Source organism: Excalfactoria chinensis, chromosome 25, assembly GCF_039878825.1.
Source record: "Excalfactoria chinensis isolate bCotChi1 chromosome 25, bCotChi1.hap2, whole genome shotgun sequence".
NCBI lineage: Eukaryota > Metazoa > Chordata > Aves > Galliformes > Phasianidae > Excalfactoria > Excalfactoria chinensis.
The window spans coordinates 3,894,838-3,913,306 of record NC_092849.1 but is presented as its reverse complement, the minus strand read 5'-3'; the positions used below and the strand labels follow the sequence as shown (position 1 = coordinate 3,913,306).

Sequence of the window (18,469 nt, the reverse complement as noted above, 5' to 3'; positions counted from 1 at the left end):
CTCAGTGGGCTGGGGGCTCCCTGAGCACCCCACTGTGATGGGGGAGTGCTGGTGGGACGGGGGGGGGGATCCCCCCTGAGCACCCCATTGGGATGGGGACACCCGAGCAGTGTGTGTGGGATTGGGTGTGATGGGACACACATCTGGGGACAAGCAGGAGTGTGGGACACCCAGACAGGTCCAGGGCACCCTATGGGGGATGAAGGACAGGAACATGTGGGCTGGACGGGAGCACCCTTGGGTGGCACAATGGCATCTCAGCATTGGTGAGGGTACCCCCAGGGGGTGGGGAGACCCTGGGGGGGACAGGGGAACCCAAAGGTGCTGGTGCACCCTGACTGGGATGGGGGGAAGGAACGGAGGAGTGCAGCATTCCGGAAGGGTTGGGGGAACCCCGATGAGATGTGGGGAGCAAAGTGAGCTGGAACAGTCCTGGGTGGGACTGGGGACCCTGCATGGGATAAGGGGACCCTACATGGGATAAGGGGACCCTGCATGGGGTAAGGGGACCCTACATGGGATAAGGGGACCCTGCATGGGGTAAGGGGACCCTGCATGGGATAAGGGGACCCTGGGAGGGTATCACAGCTCGGGATGTGATGTGGGGACCCGGCTGAGGTGCAGGGATCTGGATGGGGTGCGGGGCCTTGGACAGGACAGGGACACCCCGACGGGATGCAGCAATCCTGTAAGGATCACGGTTGGGATGTGGGGAACCCCGGATGGGATGCGGGCACCCAGATGTGATGGAGCCGTCCAGGTGAGATGTGGGAGCCCAGATGGAAGGGGAGGGGACCCTGGGTGGGATGCGGGGACTCAGGTGAGACGGGGGGTCCCGGACGGGGTGCGGTGCCTCGGGTGGGTCGGGGACGCCCCGGCCGGGACGGGGAGATCCCGCAAGGGACGGGGGAACCGTAGCCGGGCTGCGGGGAGCCAGGTGAGCCGGAGCAGCGCCGGCGGGAGCGGGGCGGCCCGAATGGGAGGGGAGGACCCGGGCGGGACGGGGCAGCCCGGGCGGGGCGGTGCGAGCGGAGGAGCGCGGGGACCCGCGGCCGGGATCGCGGGAGGGACGGCCCCGCTCGGCGCGGAGCGGCGGCGCTCGGGGCGGCACCGGGCCCTGCCCTGCCCTGCCCTGCCCTGCCCTGCCCCGCCGGCCCGCGGTGTCGCCTTGCAGCCCGCCCCTCTCCGCCGCCCCGCGCATTCCCGACCCTCCGGGCGGCGGCGGCGGCGGTGCGGGGCCGGAGCGCGGAGCGGGGCCCGGGGGGGGGGGGGGGGAGAACCGCGATGCCGCAGCTGGAGCCGGCGGCGGGGGACGACCTGGGGGCTCCGGACGAGCTGATCGCCTTCCAGGACGAGGGCGAGGAGCAGGACAAGGGCGCGGGGCGCGGCTCGGCCCACGGGGACCTGGACGAGCTCAAGTCCTCGCTGGTCAGCGAGACCGAGGGCCGCGCCGCCGCCCCGGGCGGCCCCGACGCCGAGGTGAGGCCGGGCCCCGGCGGGCGGGACGGCGGCCCCGGCCCCCCCCGCGGCCCTCACCGCGCCCCCCCCGCTGCCCCGCAGGCGGAGCGGCCCCCGCAGCCCCGGGAAAGTTTCCAGAAGCCGCGGGACGCGCTCGCTGAAGGTAACCCCACAAACCCCACAAACCCCACAAACCCCACAAACCCCCCAACCCCACAAACCCCACAAACCCCACAAACCCCACAACCCCCCCATCCTCCCATATCCCCCCACAAACCCCCCATCCCCCCCATCCTCCCCAAACCCCCCAGCCCCCCCCCCACCCCCCTCCGCCGCGCTCCGCTCCCCGCCGTCCCGCAGCTCCTTTGTTCCCCCGGCACGGACCCCCCCCCCCCCACCGCCCCCCTGCGCGGACGGGACCCCCCCGCCGGACCGGGATTCGCCCCCCCCCCCTTCCTCCCCATCCCCGAACCGTGCGGAGCCGTCGGCCCCGCCCCCCCCCGCGCCGCGGGAAACAGCGGCGGGACCCCCCCCCCCAGCCCCCTCCGTGGGAGCGGGACCCCCGTGGGTGCGCGATACCCGCGTGGAATCGGGGCCCTCCGTCAGGCCTGGAGGGCTGCGGTCCCCCCGTGGGAGTGGGATCCGCCGAGGATGGGATCCGCCATAACGGCGCTGCCCCGCGTGGGACGGGGATGGGCGCCGCCCCATAGAAGTGGGAGCCCCTCTGTAGGGCTGGAGCGCACCCCAGCATGACCCTGAGCCCCCCGCCTGGGGAACTGCGACCCCCCCGCTCAGCAGTGGGACCCCTCCCCCTGTGGGGACTGGAGCTCTCCCAAACATGGAACATCCCTGCCTGTAGAACGGGGACCCCCCCATAGGGCTGGCACCGGGTAGACTAGACGAGGACCCCCCCCCGGCAAGGAGCTGAGCCCCTCGCTGCCACCCGTGGGCCCCGTGGTGCTGCACGTAGACCCACCCCCAGCCCCTCTCCCCCCAGTTTCCTGACCCTCCTTTTCTCTCCAGTGGTCAGACGGCAGCAGGATGGGGGGTTCTTTAAGGGCCCCCCCTACCCCGGCTACCCCTTCCTGATGCTCCCTGAGCTGGGCGCCCCGTACCTCTCCAATGGAGCCCTGTCCCCTGGAGGCCCCCGCACCGTAAGTGTCACCCGTGGGGCTGCTCATGCAACAGAAATGGGAAGAATTTGGGGTCTGTTACATTTGTGGTCACTTGTCTCCTTCCGGATGCTGCTCTTGGGGTGAATGTGGGGTGATATGGGCAAGTTTGGGGACTTTGCCTTGAGTTTAGTTTCTTTGGTTGAGTACTTTGGTTGCGTTTGGGTTCTTGGGCTGAGCTTTGGGGCGTGGGGTTGAGTTTGGAACCCTTCGGTTGAGTTTGGGGTCGTTTGGTTGAGCTCGGGACCCTTGGTTGAGCTTTGGAACGTTTGGTTGAGTTTGTGGGGATCTTTGAATGAGTTTGTGGGACTTTGGTTGAGTTTGGGTCGTTTGGTTGAGTTCGTGGGGTCTTGATTCATTTGGGTCTTGTGGTTGAGTTCGTGGCTCCTTTGGCTGCGTTCGCGGGGCCCTTTGCTCGGGTCGGGGCTCTTTTGGTTGGGTCTGGGGGGGGTTTGTTGTTTGGGAATTCCTGGTTGGGTCCTTTGGTTGGGTCCGGCCCCCCCCGCTGCCATGAGCAGCCCCGAATCCTGACCCCGGGCTGCGCCGCCTTTCACATTGAAAAGCGCTCCCTGCAACTTCCTAAAGCCCTTAATGGGCTGACATTGTCTGGCCCTGCTTCGGCGTTTAGAAAACTGATTAAGCAAATTGAGCGAGCGCTGGAGGGGGGGGAGAGCGGCCCGGCCCCCTCCGGCATCCCGTGCTGCTCCCGACCCCGCACCCACCGTGGGTGACACCGGATGGAAACCCCATAGGATGCTGTATGGAAATGCAGAGCACGCACACATCGCGGTCCTCACGTTGGGGTTTCGCGTCCCTGGCCGGGTCCTGTTTTCCACTCATCGTTTCTCTTTTCTGGTGCTTTGTTTTCTGGTTTCTTTGAGGCTGTGCTGGAAAATGGCCTCGAGCAGAACCCTGCGGCCCCAGAACCAGAGAGTGTCAGCAAAGGGACCCCGGGCTTTGGGTTTTTCTCCTGCGGGGCCTCCATGAAGTGGCTCTTTTTGCCTTTCCATATTATTCTCCCCAAAAGCAGCAGATGGGGCGATGCTGAATGAACCACTGCAGGGAAAGAAGAGGGGTTCTGGCTTTGGGATGGGGCCAGGCGGCGCCGTGTGGGGCAGACCCACATCTCTTCACTCCCCAGTTGGGCACATCTTGGTGCTGCCGGTGCTGGGCGCATTCCTTTGCCTTGCTCCCAAATCGCCCCCCCCCTCCCACTGCTGGGCGACCCACAGACAGAGATAGAGGAATTTGGCTTTTTGGAGCCTTTTAGCCCCTTTTTCCCCACGCTGGGGGTGGGAATGGGACGACCCCATCCCCGAGCCTTGACCCCATCCCGTTGCTCTGTCCGTTTCTCGGAGAGCTGAGGGTGAACCTTGGGGGCTCTGGGAAGCGGGTCAGGATTGGGGCCGATTCCGGCTCTTTTGGGAACTCTTCCCGGGGACGCTCCCGCTCGCGGGCTGCCCCACAGAGGCAGATCTGTCTGCAAAAGCAAATATCTGCCCTCGGCCACGTTGCCAAGAACAATGATCCAAGCCCAGCTCTTGGCACGGGGCTGCACCGGCGGGATCCGGCGCTGTGTTTGGGGTTGGTGCCGCTCCGGGTCGCTGCGGCCTCGGCCATGGTGGGGCGGTGGGCACCAAAAGAGTTGGGGGCTTCTCCCCCAGCCCGGCCTGGACGGCGCCGAGCGAAGCGTTGGGTGCTGCCGTGCCTCGGTTTCCCTGTGAGCAGCACCTCAGCTCAGCCCTTGGCACACAATGGGCCCTTTATGTCTGCTCCTTAATTATGCTCTTCGGCTAATTACCCCGCTTTTTTTTTTGCTTTTTTTTTTTGCTTAAATGAGACCTACAGGAGGTTTCCACTCAACTCCTCCGCCCCCTCCCTCCCTTTTCCAACACGATTCCCAAATTAAAGCAATGAAGTAAGTGCTCCGGGCGACTCTCATAAGACCTGGTTTTGTTGGGGGACTTAACGCGCATTCATCATCTTTCTGGAATTCCGAGCAGCTGCTTTTCATTAACGTCCCTTCCTTGAAGTCGCGGGCGGTAGCGAGGAAAGGAGGAAAGGAGCAGGGAAAGGAGCGAGGAAAGGAGCGGGGAGCAGAGCAGGGAGCAGAGCAGGGAGCAGAGCAGGGAGCAGAGCAGGGAGCAGCGCCCGGCGCATCCCAGCCACAGGGAGATGGAGGGGAATGGGGCAGATGGAGGGAGGTGCTCAGCCCCACAGCAGGGGGAGGAGGAGGAGGAGGGAGGAAGGGGATGGCTGCGGTGTGTGCCGTTGTTGTGGGGTGTTTGTTGCAGGGATGTGTGTGTGCGCCATGGGAATCCTGAATCCTGGGTATGTGGGGCACCAGGAGCCGCAGGGAATCCCAGATCTGGAAATGCAGCACAGCGGGAATCCTCAGCCCCAGGGAATCCCAAATCCTCACTTGTAGGAATCTCAGACCCTGGGAATTCTGAGCCCTGGGGATCTGCAGTTCCAAAGCCCCAAGTCCAGGAATCCTGAATCCCAAAGCCCAGGGATCTCAGGCGCTGCGAATCCTGCTGCTGGGAGTGCTGGGATTCCTGAACCCCGGGGGTCTTGAGCCCTGGGAATCCCAAGCACCGGGAATCCTGATCCCAGGGAATGGTGTCAGCCCTGAGACTCCTTCATCCTAGAAGTACCGAATCCCAGGAGTCCGGCATCCTGGGAAGGCTGAGCCCCAGGATTCCCAGGCACTGGGAGCCGTGAGCGCTGGGAATGCTGGGTCCCAGGAATCCCACACCCCGACAGCCCTGCGTGCTGGGAGTGCTGGACCCGGGAACCCCAGCCCTGGGGAAACCTGATCCCTGAGAATCCAGAATCCAGCAAATCCCACCCGCTGGGAAGCCTGAGCCCCAGCAACGCCGTCAATCACACCCTGGGGATCCCACCCGCTGGGAATCCTGAGCCCTGGGATTCCCAAACTGATGTGGGCCCACAGGTGGGGACGGTGGGTTCAGGTGCTCCCGTGGTGCAGTGCTCCCAGCTGCCATCCCAGAGCGGAGGATGCAGACGCCGTTCATGGAGGTTCCATCCCCAAACCCAGGGCTGCGGGGCGGGCTGAAGCTCAGCCTGGTCGCTCCCAGCGTCCCCGTGCCTTTCGGTCCCACAGTTTGGGATTCCGGAGCCCTCAGCACCGTACAGCTCAGCACCGTACAGCGCTGAGGCCGCGTGAGTGCGGGGTGAATGAATGGAGCCATTCACGGGGCACAGACAAAGCCCCAGGGTGGCGGGGAAAGCTTGCTGCCACTGAGGTTATCTGGGGGGGGGAGGAGAAAAAGTGGCGTTTGGGGTCCGGGATGTGTGTGGGGCCGTGGGGTGCTCAGCCATTGTGCTGCCCCGTGACGTCCTGATGATGCTCCGGATCCCGCTGCAGCGATCTGCTTCCTCCCGGCTCCCTGCGCTTCCTCTGCTGCCTTCCTCCTCCTCCTCCACCCCCCAGTGCCATGGGATCTGCACTGCAGGCGTCCCCTGGAAAACCCACATCCCTCAGAAATTGCGTTTCCCGTGTGCCAAACTGGGTTGGATTTACCCCAACTGTGCAGCAGTGGGATGTGCGGCAATGGGATGTGCAGCAATGGGATGTGCAGCAGTGGGATGTGCAGCAATGGGATGTGCAGCAGTGGGATGTGCAGCAGTGGGATGTGCGGCAGTGGGATGTGCAGCAATGGGATGTGCAGCAGTGGGATGTGCGGCAGTGGGATGTGCAGCAGTGGGATGTGCAGCAATGGGATGTGCAGCAGTGGGATGTGCAGCAGTGGGATGTGCAGCAGTGAGATGTGAGGCAGTGGAATGTGCAGCAATGGGATGTGCAGCAGTGCGATGTGCAGCAATGGATGTGCGGCAGTGGGATGTGCAGCAATGGGGTGTGCGGCAGTGGGGTGTGCAGCAGTGGGATGTGAGGCAGTGGGATGTGCCACCCCTTCGGTGCCACCACGCAGTGGGGCTTTTCCCCGACCCCCCCTTTCCCAAGGAAAACATCTCAACCCTGTGCAGAAGAGGAGAGGAAATCCGCTCATTAAAGCCCCTAATTGGGCATTAGGGGATCCCGCAGCGTTCGCGCCTCCTCCCCGAGCTCACCGCAGCCGCCCGGCACAGCCCTCCCCAGCTCCCAGTCCTGCGGGGGGGGGACAGACAGACACAGACAGACACACAAACACAGGCAGATGGGAGGGCTCAGAGTGGCACTGCAGCCCGGCAGGGAAGGGGTTAAACCCCCTGGTTTTAATTGGGGAGGTGGGGGGGGAGCTGGTAACGAGGAACCAGAACTTGCTCTAATCTCTCTGGAATGTGACCGATTTTCAGCTATTTTCCTCTTTTTTTTTTTTTCCTTTTTTAATAGCTCCAATCTGCTGCTGCAGCCCCACGCGTGGCCGTACAGTGGGAGCTGTGTCCGGGGCTGGGGGCGGGAGGGGGGAGCTGGGGGGGCTTCATTTTTCCACATTAGCACTGAACCGTTCGCCAGCTCCCCCCTCTTTGTATATTTTGAAAGGGTCCCCCTTCCTCTCCCCTCCCCGGCCTCCTGAAGCTGCTTCCAAATGAGAAGCAGCCTTTTATACACAGCTCTGCCCGGCCGCCGTCCCCCAGCGGCTTCTCCGCTTACAGAATAGAGCAGAAAGCGCCTTTGTGATGGGCGGGGGGTGGCGGGGGGTGAGGGGCCGCAGCAGGCACTGCATGGTCACCCCTGTGGGGACGTGGGGACGTGGGGGCAGCTCCTGTGTCAGCTCAGCGTGGGCACGGGGGCACCTCCTATGGCACCTGGATGTGGACACGGAGACACGGTGTGTCACCCCAGTGTGCGTGTGGGGATGGGGGATACCCAGCATGGATGTGGGGACAGCTGACGTGCCACCCCAAAACAGACATGGGGACACCTGGTGTGTCACCCTGATGCCGACATGGGGACACGCTCCTGTGTTACCTTGACATGGACAAGGGGGCGTGGGGACACCTCGTTTGTCACCTCCACCTGGGAATGGAGGGGTACACTGGAGATGGGGCGACTGGAGATGGAGGGGAGATACTGGGAAGGGATGGGGGATACTGAAGGTGGAGGGAAGGGGCTGGGAATGGGGGGTTACAGGACATGGGGAGTCCTGGCCTGAAGGGGAAATACCGGAGGCCCAAGCAGAGTGCTGGGGATGTCAGCAGTGCTCAGAGGATGAGGAGCTCCTGTGAGCACCGGGGGATGCTGGAGATGGAGAAAGGAACTGGGAACGGAGCAGGGATGCTGGGGATGGAGCGGACGTGCTGGATGTGGGGGATGCAAGCGGGGCTGCTTCCTTCCAGACGTGGGAGAGTTAATGCTCCTAGAGCTGAGATGGGCTTCCCTTCTCCCCTTCCCTTTCCCCTCCCCTTCCCGTTCCCCTCCATTTCCCTTCCCTTCCCTCCCCATCGCATCCAGCTGCCCAGGCTCAGGACGGTTCCTGGTGGGGAAATTCCTGGCACAGCTGCTCCATCCCATCCCGGCCGCATTCCCCAGCACCACACAATGCACCTTTCTGTTTTCCCTCTGCCGGCAGCGCGCAGATCTGGTGGGGCACCAGCAAAAACTCAAGAAGTTTTACGTGCCTCTCCCCGGCCCTGGCTGAGTTTGGGGTGAGGTTTCTCACACTCTGAGGCAGTGAGGATCCCATCGCAATGGGCACTGCTGCGTCCCCAGCATCTGCTTCTGTGGGGCTGTGGGGGCTGATGGGGCTGAGAAGAGGCACCCCAATGTGCCATCGGCCCCGTGGGCTGAGCCCGCAGAGGGTGTTTGGGGTGCTGGGGGTGTGGGTGCTGTGGGGTGCACTGCTGTGGGATGTGGGATGCAGTGGGGTGCTGTGCTGACAGCCCTTTGCTCTGGCAGTACCTGCAGATGAAGTGGCCACTGCTGGATGTGCCGGCCGGGGCCACGCTAAAGGACAGCCGCTCACCATCACCCGCACACCTGGTAAGGACCGTGGCCCCAAACCCCACTGAGATGCGGCCCCAAACCCCACTGCAAACAGGGCTTCAGCCGGGGGTGGCTTTCTAGGGCTGTGTTCTGGGGAGGTGTCTTTGGGGGGCTGTTGTTGGGGTGGATCGTTGTATCTTTTCTCCCACCCCCTACAGTCCAACAAGGTCCCGGTGGTGCAGCACGCACCCCACATGCACCCATTGACGCCGCTCATCACCTACAGCAATGACCACTTCTCTCCTGGCTCGCCGCCCTCACACCTCTCACCTGACATCGACCCCAAAACGGGTGAGGGGGGCAGAGGGGTTGCATGGAGAGGGGGCTGTTTAGAGGGAGTGTTTATAGGGAGATGAATGCTCAGGGGGAGAGGGGGTCTTATAAAGGAGAGGGGTATTTATAGGGAGATGGGTGCTTATAGGGAGAGGGTGGCTTATGGGGTGAGGGGCGCTTATAGGGGGTTGAGTGCATTTAGGAAGATGGGCGCTTATAGGGAGATGGGTGCTTGTAAGGATGTGAGCGCCCATAGGGAAATGGGCAGCTGCAGAGAGGCAAGTGCTTATAGGAAAATGAGCACTGCTATGGAGGTGAATGTTTATAGGGGGGTGGATGCTTGCGGGGAGGTGGATGCTCACAGTGAGGTGGGTTTAACGCTGCTCCCCCCACAGGGATCCCGCGCCCGCCGCACCCTCCCGAGCTGCCCCCCTACTACCCGCTGTCGCCAGGAGCTGTGGGTCAGATCCCGCACCCGCTGGGCTGGCTTGTGCCGCAGTAAGGATGGGCTCCTCCTGCCCCGGCCCCGCTGCGTCCCCGGCCCACGCACCCCATGTGCTCCTTTGTTCCCAGCGAGCCGGGTGCGATGGGGTGGGGAAGGGAGGGACCGTGCTCTGGTGGAAATGTGGGATGTTGTCCCCATTGGGATCGGCTGGGAACCGAGCCGAGGGTCCCGGTGTTGTGGGGAGGGTCTTGTCCCTGTGTCTGCTGCAGCTCGTGCATTTGCAGGCAAGGACAGCCCATGTACTCCATCCCCCCCGGCGGCTTTCGGCACCCCTACCCCGCCCTCGCCATGAACGCCTCCATGTCCAGGTGGGTCCCTGCGTCCTGGTGGGTTCCCATGGCCAGGTGGGTTCCCGTATCCCGGTGAGTCCCCATATCTCCGTAGGTCCCCATGTCCTCATCAGTCCCCATGTCCTCACGTGTCCCCATGGCCAGGCGGCTCTGAGCAGGACAAGGGAGCTCCTTGGGCACCCTGAGCTCCGTCTGGGTGACTGCACTGGCCCACACTGGCCAAAAACAGCCCCATGGTGACTGTGGGTGAAGGGTGGTGTCCCTTGGCTCCATGGCGCCGTGTGCCAAGTTCGGCCATAAACCAGTCCCCAGCAGGTTGGGAAGAGCCTCTAATCCCAGGAGGTCCTCAGTAGGATTTGGGGTGACATTTGGGGTCGTCGGTGCCTGTAGGGGGGCTGACAACCCCGCTCCCTCCACTGCAGCCTGATGTCCAGCCGCTTCTCCCCTCACATGGTCCCGCCGCCCGCCCATGGGCTGCACCCCTCGGGCATCCCGCACCCCACCATCGTCTCACCCATCGTGAAGCAGGAGCCTGCCCAGCCCAGCGCCAGCCCTGGCAGCAGCTCGTGAGTAGGGACATGGGGGAGGTGGATGGGGACAGAATGGCTTGGGGATGGGAACGGGGATGGGATGAGGATGAGGATGGCATGGAGATGGGGATGGGATGGGATTGGGATTGGGACTCGGATTGGGATTGGGGTTGGGATGGGGGTGGGGATGGGGATAGCAACAGGAATGGGGACAGGAATGGGGGTGGGGATTGGATGGAGATGAGGATGAAGATGGCAATAGGGACAGGAATGGGAAGGGGAACAGGGAGCTGAACCTGCATGTTGCCCCCTGCAGGAAATCCCCCATCACAGTGAAAAAAGAGGAGGAGAAGAAGCCCCACATCAAGAAGCCTCTCAATGCCTTCATGTTGTACATGAAGGAGATGAGGGCCAAGGTGGTGGCCGAGTGCACGCTGAAGGAGAGCGCGGCCATCAACCAGATCCTGGGCCGGCGGGTACGTGTCTCCCTCGTGCTTCAGCTGCCTGCATGATGCCATGGCTGTGCTGGGGACCTGCTGTCCCCACCTGCTGTGTGTCCCTGGGGCCGCAGTGTCCTTCCTTTCCCCTTGCAGTGGCACTCGCTGTCGCGGGAGGAGCAGGCCAAGTACTACGAGCTGGCACGGAAGGAGCGGCAGTTGCACTCACAGCTCTACCCCACGTGGTCGGCCCGCGACAACTACGTGAGTGTGACCCACGTCCCCAGTTGTTCGGTGGGGCTGGGAGGCCTGAGGGCGGTGGGGCTGAGCGCATGGGGACACCATGGTGCCGGCCCACGTCACCTGCCTGGGGTCACCGTGACCGCAGTGTGACATGAGCCCCTGTACCACCACGTGCTGCTCCGTGGCGCCGTATTGCCACCCCTCAGCCTTTGCCCATCCCATGGAGCGTCCCGCCATCACACTCAGCGCTTTGCAATGTTTCACAGGGCAAGAAAAAGAAGAGGAAGCGCGAGAAGCTGGCCCAGCAGCAGAGCCACGAGGCAGACAGTGAGTACCCGGGGGGGGCAAGGGGCGGCCACTGCATTCCCCCTTTATCCCCACACTCAGCGCCTGCCCTGCACCCCGCAGGCGCGCTGCCGTCCCGGAGCAAGAAGCCGTGCGCCCCGCACCACCTGCCCCCCGATAAACCCTGCGACAGCCCGGCCTCGTCCCACGGCAGCATGTTGGATTCACCCGCCACCCCGTCAGCCGCCCTGGCCTCCCCGGCTGCTCCTGCCGCCACGCACTCGGAGCAGGCGCAGCCGCTGTCGCTCACCACCAAACCGGAGGCGCGGGCTCAGCTGGCCTTCCTCTCCGGCAAAGCCGCCTCCTCCTCCTCCTCCTCCTCCCTGGGCTCCCCCCCGTCGCTGCTCCCCAGGCCCATCGCCTTCCCCTCGCTGCTGCTCTCCTCCCCGCAGCAGACGCAGCCGCTCGCGCTGGTCACCAAACCGGCCGACTGAGGGGGGGGTGGAACAGGAGCCCCCCGGCAGACGCCGCCATCACGACTCCCACCGCAGCCAAACCGTTATTGGTCAATATTTGACCTTTTCTGAACTGATGTTTTTTTTTTTGGTGTTTTATTCTTTTATTCTTTCGGGGGAGCAGACTCTGGAGGAAGAGGCTCTTTCCCTTTACCAGCAGTCAAAATAGAGACTGTTTTTATTAAAAAACAAAACAAAAAAAAAAAAGGGGGGGAAATGTTTTTGGTTTTGGTTTTTTTAATATTTTTAAGAATAAAAGAGAGAAAAGAAAAAAAAAGGGACCTTTTTTCAGGCTGGACATCAGCGCTGATGCCCCCAGTGCCCCCAGTGCCATCCCACTACAGCTGGACCCCGTCCCCAGCACAGTGCTGGGCTGGAGGAGCACGGGGTGGGGATGGGGGGGGGGTGTTTCTCATTGAATCCCTGTTATTTTTCACATAAACAAAGAAATAAACCCACAGCTGCAGCTTTGCTGTGTGAGCTGCTCCGTGCAGCACAGCCCGCGTTGCTGGGCGCTGCTCTCTGCAAATCACTGCTGCTAATCCCAGCCTGCAGCCCGGTTCTGTGCTGCCCCCCCAGCTCCAAGGGAACCAAAACGCTGCCTTGTTTTGGGTCAGAAAAGCCAAAAATCCGCTGTCCTGCAAAGGATCGCAGCCACGCTCGGCCGGCACCAGGAGCAGGATGCGGCCCAGCAGCGCCTTGAATGGGATTTCATGGGAAATTAAAGGCATGAAGAGACCTGTCACAAGAATTAAAGTCTGGACCGGAGCCAGACAGCTTCAAACAGATGTTGGGCTTCAGCCGGAGAATATTTCTTTGTTTCGCTCGGCGTTTTCCCATACGGAGAAGGAACATCTGTGGGCCGCTCCGCGCTCGGATGATCCCTGCTGCAGGAGACAGGCACGGGGGAGCTGCTGCTCGTGGGGCTGCATGAGGGCGCTGCGTCCAGCCCAGCCGCTCCGAGTCCCGCACACCCGGGCTCTGTGCGGGGAGGCCCCTGTCCCTCCGCCCCGCGCCACCGTGACACCTCGCTGCGCTGCACTGTCAGGCAGCACCCGGGACCCATTTTCCTTCGGGTCCCTCCATCCCTAATTGCAGCCGTCCGACAGCCCCCCGGCGTGTCGTGTCCCCCCTCCTCCCCGCAGAGCGGTGCTGGCCGCTCACTAATTGAAATGCCTAATGAGGTCCCGGGGGTCTCCTGCGGAGACGGAGCTAATTAGGAGCTCCCCGGGGCCAGGTGGGGGGGGGGGGGTCCCGCCAGATGTCGCGTTGCCGCCCGCACCGGCTGAGCCGCCCCGCTCTGTTAAAGCCGCCGGGAGCAGAGGCCGCACCTCGTGCGTTGTAATGACCGGCGGTACGTTCTTCCATTGGCTGATGGATCCGATCTCACATCCCGCCCGGCTCAGCGGATCTTGGGGTGCAGAGCCCAGGGATGGGATGGGGAGATGCGGCCCTGCAACGAAGGGCTCAACCCCAACAAGTCACGTCCCACGAGGAGAAGGGCACAGCCAGGCCCCGCACCGCCGGCTGCAGCCGCAGAGCGACCGGTGTGACCCCAAAACTCCCGGTGTGACCCCAAATCGCAGCGACCCGGCTCTGCCCGCGCGCGGCCCTCTCTCTAAGCTCCGCCCCCTGATTTGCATGACCACGCCCACTCGAACAAGACACGCCCACTTCCCCGCAATCCCCGCCCCCCGTGTGCCCTCTCGTTCCGGAAGTGACGTTTTTGAGCGGAAGCGGAAGCAGGCCGTAGCCGGGTGAGAGGCGCGGGGTCGGCATGGCGCTGCGGCTGTTTCCGTTCCTGCTGCTGCTGCTGCTGCTGCTCGGTGTCGCCGCCCGAACCGCTGACGGGAACGGGGCCGGGGCCGGAGGTAGCGCGGGGCGCCCCGGGGTGCGGGGGGTGGGAGCCGGGAGCGGCTGGTGTCCGGCTGCGGAGCTGTGGGGTCTCCGGGCTCTGGGCCGACCGGGCGGGACCGGGCGCGGCTCAATGCGGAGGTCGGAGCCGTTTAACGCCGCGCGGCTGCACTGAGCGGCTGCGGGTCGGTCGGTCAGCGCGGGATCCGTGTGTGTCTGTGTCTGCCCGCAGGAGCGGAACGGGGACAGCCCGGCAGCACGACGGCAAATGGACACAACGGGGCACGGAGGGAGGGGACGGGAGACAAGGAGGGAGGTGAAAACAGTAACGGGAATAACGGGGAGGAGCCGCACGGAGGGACCGAGGAACGAGAGGATGGAGAGAAGCAGGAGAACAACGGGGGGCAAAACAACGGGCAGAGCAACGGCAGCGATGGAGGGCGGCACAACAGCAGCACTGCTGGCCAACACGGCACCCAGAGCAGCACCCAGCAAGGTCAGGAGCAGAGCAGCAACAATAATGGCAACCAGGGCACCAAGACCAGCAGCCAAAGTAACCAGCAACAGGAGGGGCAGAACACAGAAAATGGCAGCACCGATGGCCAAAAGGGCCAGCAAAGTGACAGCGATGGTGACAAAAACACCCAGAATGGAGACAGTGGCGGCACCAATGGCCAGACCAATGAACATGATAACACCAACGGCCAGCCCAGCCAGCAGGATGGCAACGCTGGCAGCCAGAACAATGAGCAGGATGATAACACCAACAGTGAGACCAACAAGCAAGGCGGCAGCACCCAGCACGATGGCAACACCAACAGCCAGACCAACCAGCATAATGGCAATACCAACAGCCAGACCAATGAACATGATAACACCAACCAGCAGGATGACAAAACCAACAGCCAGACCAACCAGCAAAGCAGCAGCACCCAGCATGATGGTAACACCGACAGCCAGACCAACGAGCAGCATGGTAACACCAACAGCCATGATAACACCAACAGCCAGACCAACAAGCAGGATGATAAAACCAACAGCCATGATAACACCAACAGCCAGACCAACCAACAGAGCGCCAATGCCAACAGTCAGAATGACCAGCAAGGCAGCACCAACATGCAGGACGGCAGTCAGGGCGGCCAGGGAGACTCAGTGGGAAATAACGGCCAGCCCTCGCAGTCGGTTTCATCTGTTCATGACACAGAAGACTCTCCAGATGGTGACGAACTCCCTGAGGAAGAGAACGGGTTTAGAAATGATAACGGTGCTGCCTCGTTTAATAAGGAGAGAGAGAAGAGTATTCCTGTTTCTCCAGAGAAGAAGTCAGAGAACAGCCACTTCTTTGCCTATCTGGTGACCACGGGTATTATCATTGCTGTTCTGTACGTTGCCTATCACAACAAACGGAAGGTGAGTGTCTCTGCCCCTTGCCCAAGTTCCCCCCTGTGGTTTAAAAGCTTCCTTTGCAGTCGGTGGGCAGTGCTGCAGGTGGGGACATGCTCGGTTGAAGACCTTTCCCCTTTGCTGCTCTCATTTTTGCCTTTTGCTTCCTGCTGAAGCCTCCTGCTTGCTCTGTGTGGGTTGGTTTAATGTTTAATTTGAGGCCTTGGTCTCAACAGCTTTGAGATGAGCAGGGAGGAGTGTTGTAACCAGGAAAGCGTTTGGATCTCCGTGGAAATGGGATGGCCTCAGCTCCAGCGGTTATTTCAGCAGTGAGAAATGGAACTGAGGGAGGAGGAAAGGAAAAGATTTGTGCAGCTGTTCTGTGTTTCTCATGGACAATGAGTTTTCTGTACCAGGTTGTGAAGGACTTGCCTTTAAATAGCACTGCACAGGGGAGTGCGGCCCAAGTGATAACACCCATCTTTTCTGCTGTTTTTCTCCCTCCTACAAACCTGTTTTTGTGGTAGGAGAGGGAACAACTTCTCAACTGTTTTCTTTAAAACTGTTTTCCCCTGTTTGGGAAATCCTCGTTATTTCCTGTTTTCAGTCTGAGCTGCTTTTAAATGATGACGTTTATTTCAAGTACTTTTAGAAGGATGCAAGTGAAGCTTCTCATTGGCCCCCTACAAAGTGCCTCTGTTAGGAGTCAGAAAAGCTGCGTGTGGTCGCTCCTGTCCTGCTCACCTTGTCCTGCCTCTCTCTCTCTCTCCAAAGATCATCGCTTTTGCCCTGGAAGGGAAACGTTCCAAAGGCGGTCGGCGGCCCAAATCCGGCGATTATCAGCGGCTGGATCAAAAGGTATTTGGGGGTTGGAGAGCTCCACCTTGTCTTCCCCTTGAAACCTTTTTTCTTCTCTTGTCTTTGGACTCGCACGCATCTGTAGTTGTTTTCTATGTGGGAAGCTATTGTGAGCTTTCACGTTGTTTTAGCTTTTCTCTTTTCCCTTTCCAGATCTAGGTTCCTCTTCAGGTGTTCAGTGGAAGAATGCTGCGTGGCGACAACGGGACCGGAATGGTGGGACACCATCAGCTGCCCTGCTGTAGCACCGAATCATAGCTTTGCTGTTGTCTTCAGATCTCAGAGAACAGGAGGAAGGGGAAATGCTTTTACTTTTGCACCTGCACCTTGGTAATGTTCGACTTCTCACTTCCTTAAAATGTTTCTCCTTTCCCAGCGGCCTGAAAATGAATCGGTTTCTGCTTGGGCGCCTGGTTTCTAGACTGTGGCCCAAGAGAAGCCAGCTCTGGCACTTGACAGAACTTTCATGTCTAAACGAAGTGGGATTTGCCATCTACTGTACTGACATCTCCTCTTGAAAACAATCCACCTGCGAAATGAGCCATCTGATTCTCTCCTTCCAGAGTCATAGAGCTGCCTTTGTAACCAGCACCGTCCTGCTGGAGGCACCGACATTCTCTTTCTCTGTCCATTGCATTTGGATGCTGAAGTTTGGAGCGTGATTGCACTAGCTTGGAAATGAGCTGCCAAGGACTCTGTTTTGATTTCTTTTCTTCCTCTGCGATGAAGGCGGTGTTTGCTTCACATAACAATTCTCACCTTAATGCAGTTCTTTGGGAGTGCTGGAGCTGCCCTCGGTCCCCTGGTTGTAGTTTAGACTTCCTTACCTGCCCTATGGCAGTTGTGCTCCACGTGGCTCCGTTCCCTTGTGGGAAGCTGAGATGCTTGCACTAATGAGGACAATTAGTTGGATGCTGTGAAAGCAAACCATTCAGGCTTATGAAGTTCTGTGCCGTAGGGCTGCAGTGATGGAGCAAACTTGACCTCAAAAGGCGACTCTTCCCTGTTGTTAAAACATTGTCATGATGATGCAGAGTGGGTGATAGTCCTGAAGTGTTTGGGATGAATGAAATTTGCGGTCATTCAAACCTCTTCTTCAGTACTGAGGCTCTTAGACAGGAAAGGCGCAGCTCTTGCACTGAGGTGTTTCCCAGGCAGCTGAGGGAAGGGTGGGAGGGTTTGTCCTGCAGCTCCCAAACCTCTCTGTGCTTCTGCTGCTCTGTCCCCAGCCTCCTCTGGGGGGGTTAAACGGGATTGAATGTGATTGAATGTACACCTCACCAGCAGCTTGTTGCTGTTTTCTCAGCGTCACTGTGGGGCACTTCACTGAGGGCCTGGGATGTACTAGCACTGGTTGTATTGAAGACTGCAAAGTGTGTTGATTCCTGAGCTGTAGCTGTTATGCTGGTCTTGTTTTTGTAGTTCTGCTCCAAAGATACTTACTCAAGATGAGGCACTTTCCAAGGATGTGTGTAAAGTCCCTGCCCAGCTTCTTAGTTTGGTTTTCTTCCTATATGGGCAGAAAATGACGGCTGTGACACGTGGAGGGCTCTTCACACGGGTACACATCCCCCCCAGAGCCACACAGAGGAGCCCTGTCCCTGCTTTGAGGCTGGGGGGGGGGCTGCTTATCCCCAGCCCTGCACGAAGGGTGACCCTCCCCATGGTGCAGGGTGATGAGGGCAGGGAAGGTGCCTTGTCTGGCCGTGAAGGCTACAGCTGTGTCCTGGTTTTCCAGCACAAAGGGAGAGCGGGAGAAAGCTCCTGTTGCCTCAAACCTCTGGGAACGACTCCTGGTGTTTCTTTTCTCTTTGTATGCAATGTGTTTTAAACCGTTCAAGGAGCGTGAAGCCTTTTCCTTCTGGCCATGGCGCATTTTGGAATGGACGGTGCCTGTTGGGTACACGATTTCTCCCCAGGTGGGGCTGCTCCTGGGCCCGCTGCCTTGCTGGCACAAAGCAGCACATGATTTTCCTGCTGCAGCGCAACACAACTTGCTTTGAAGGACCAGAATTTTTATATTTCTTTGTATTTTTTTCCTCCTGTGTGGTGAAGTCAATAAATGATTTAAAAAAGCTTTGAGCCCCGTTCTGTGCGTGTTAAAAGCTTTAACCCCCCCCTCAATCTCTTTGATCATTGCTTGTGCTCCAGGCTTTGTGCAGAGCCTCCATTTGTAGATGCCAGCTCAGCCCTCACATGACCGAGCACCCTGCAGGCGGAATGAAGAGGTGGCCTTTCGCTTGGAGACCGTTGGTGGAGCTCCCTGAGCGCTTTGCCTTTCACCCAGCTGGCCTTTGCTCAGCAGCGGACTGAGCCAACCTGCGATGATCTGCATTCCCCCCTTCACCCACAGGGAGGCTCCTGGAGCAGCACTCGGCGCTCGGTGGCGTTGGGATGGACTGGCAGGGAAGGAACGCGGGGCAGGGCGCTGCCAGCAGGTGGGGGCGCAGCCGGGTGCGGTTCTTCCTGCAACACACGGAAGAAACTTTCCCCCACTTTCTGGAAGGAGAAAGTCTGCCCTTGTGCCTCAGAGAAGCTGGGGGAGAGGAGGGCTATTTGTGGCTTTGTTTGTTACTTCTTTGCCCTTGACTGGATCATTGAGAGCCCGGGGGAGGCAGGGAGGGGAAAGGAGATGGAAAATGAAGACCGGTTGGTTGTATGTTGGACTGGAGCCCTCGTTGGAGCCTTCCTACAAGGGGTGGAAGCGTTGCTG

At 60.6% G+C, this 18,469-nt stretch overlaps 2 protein-coding genes across 3 annotated transcripts; both read left to right on the top strand.

Annotated features, from left to right (window-relative positions):
- The first annotated feature begins 1,043 nt into the window (after positions 1–1,043).
- On the top strand, positions 1,044–11,862 carry TCF7L1 (transcription factor 7 like 1). Of its 2 annotated transcripts, XM_072357045.1 has the most exons (12): positions 1,044–1,479; positions 1,561–1,621; positions 2,482–2,612; positions 8,494–8,577; positions 8,739–8,871; positions 9,249–9,351; positions 9,583–9,666; positions 10,071–10,214; positions 10,495–10,654; positions 10,772–10,879; positions 11,125–11,185; positions 11,267–11,862. In XM_072357045.1, the coding sequence occupies exons 1-12, from the start codon at positions 1,285–1,287 to the stop codon at positions 11,635–11,637; spliced, it is 1,635 nt and encodes a 544-aa protein (XP_072213146.1). In that variant the 5' UTR covers positions 1,044–1,284; the 3' UTR covers positions 11,638–11,862. The 2 variants fall into 2 exon arrangements, with proteins under 2 accessions (XP_072213146.1, XP_072213145.1); XM_072357044.1 differs by having other exon boundaries at positions 1,187–1,621.
- Positions 11,863–13,387: 1,525 nt separating this feature from the next.
- On the top strand, positions 13,388–17,825 carry TGOLN2 (trans-golgi network protein 2). Its single transcript, XM_072357247.1, has 4 exons — positions 13,388–13,529; positions 13,745–14,925; positions 15,673–15,756; positions 15,910–17,825. The coding sequence occupies exons 1-4, from the start codon at positions 13,436–13,438 to the stop codon at positions 15,913–15,915; spliced, it is 1,365 nt and encodes a 454-aa protein (XP_072213348.1). The 5' UTR covers positions 13,388–13,435; the 3' UTR covers positions 15,916–17,825.
- The last annotated feature ends 644 nt before the right edge of the window (positions 17,826–18,469 follow it).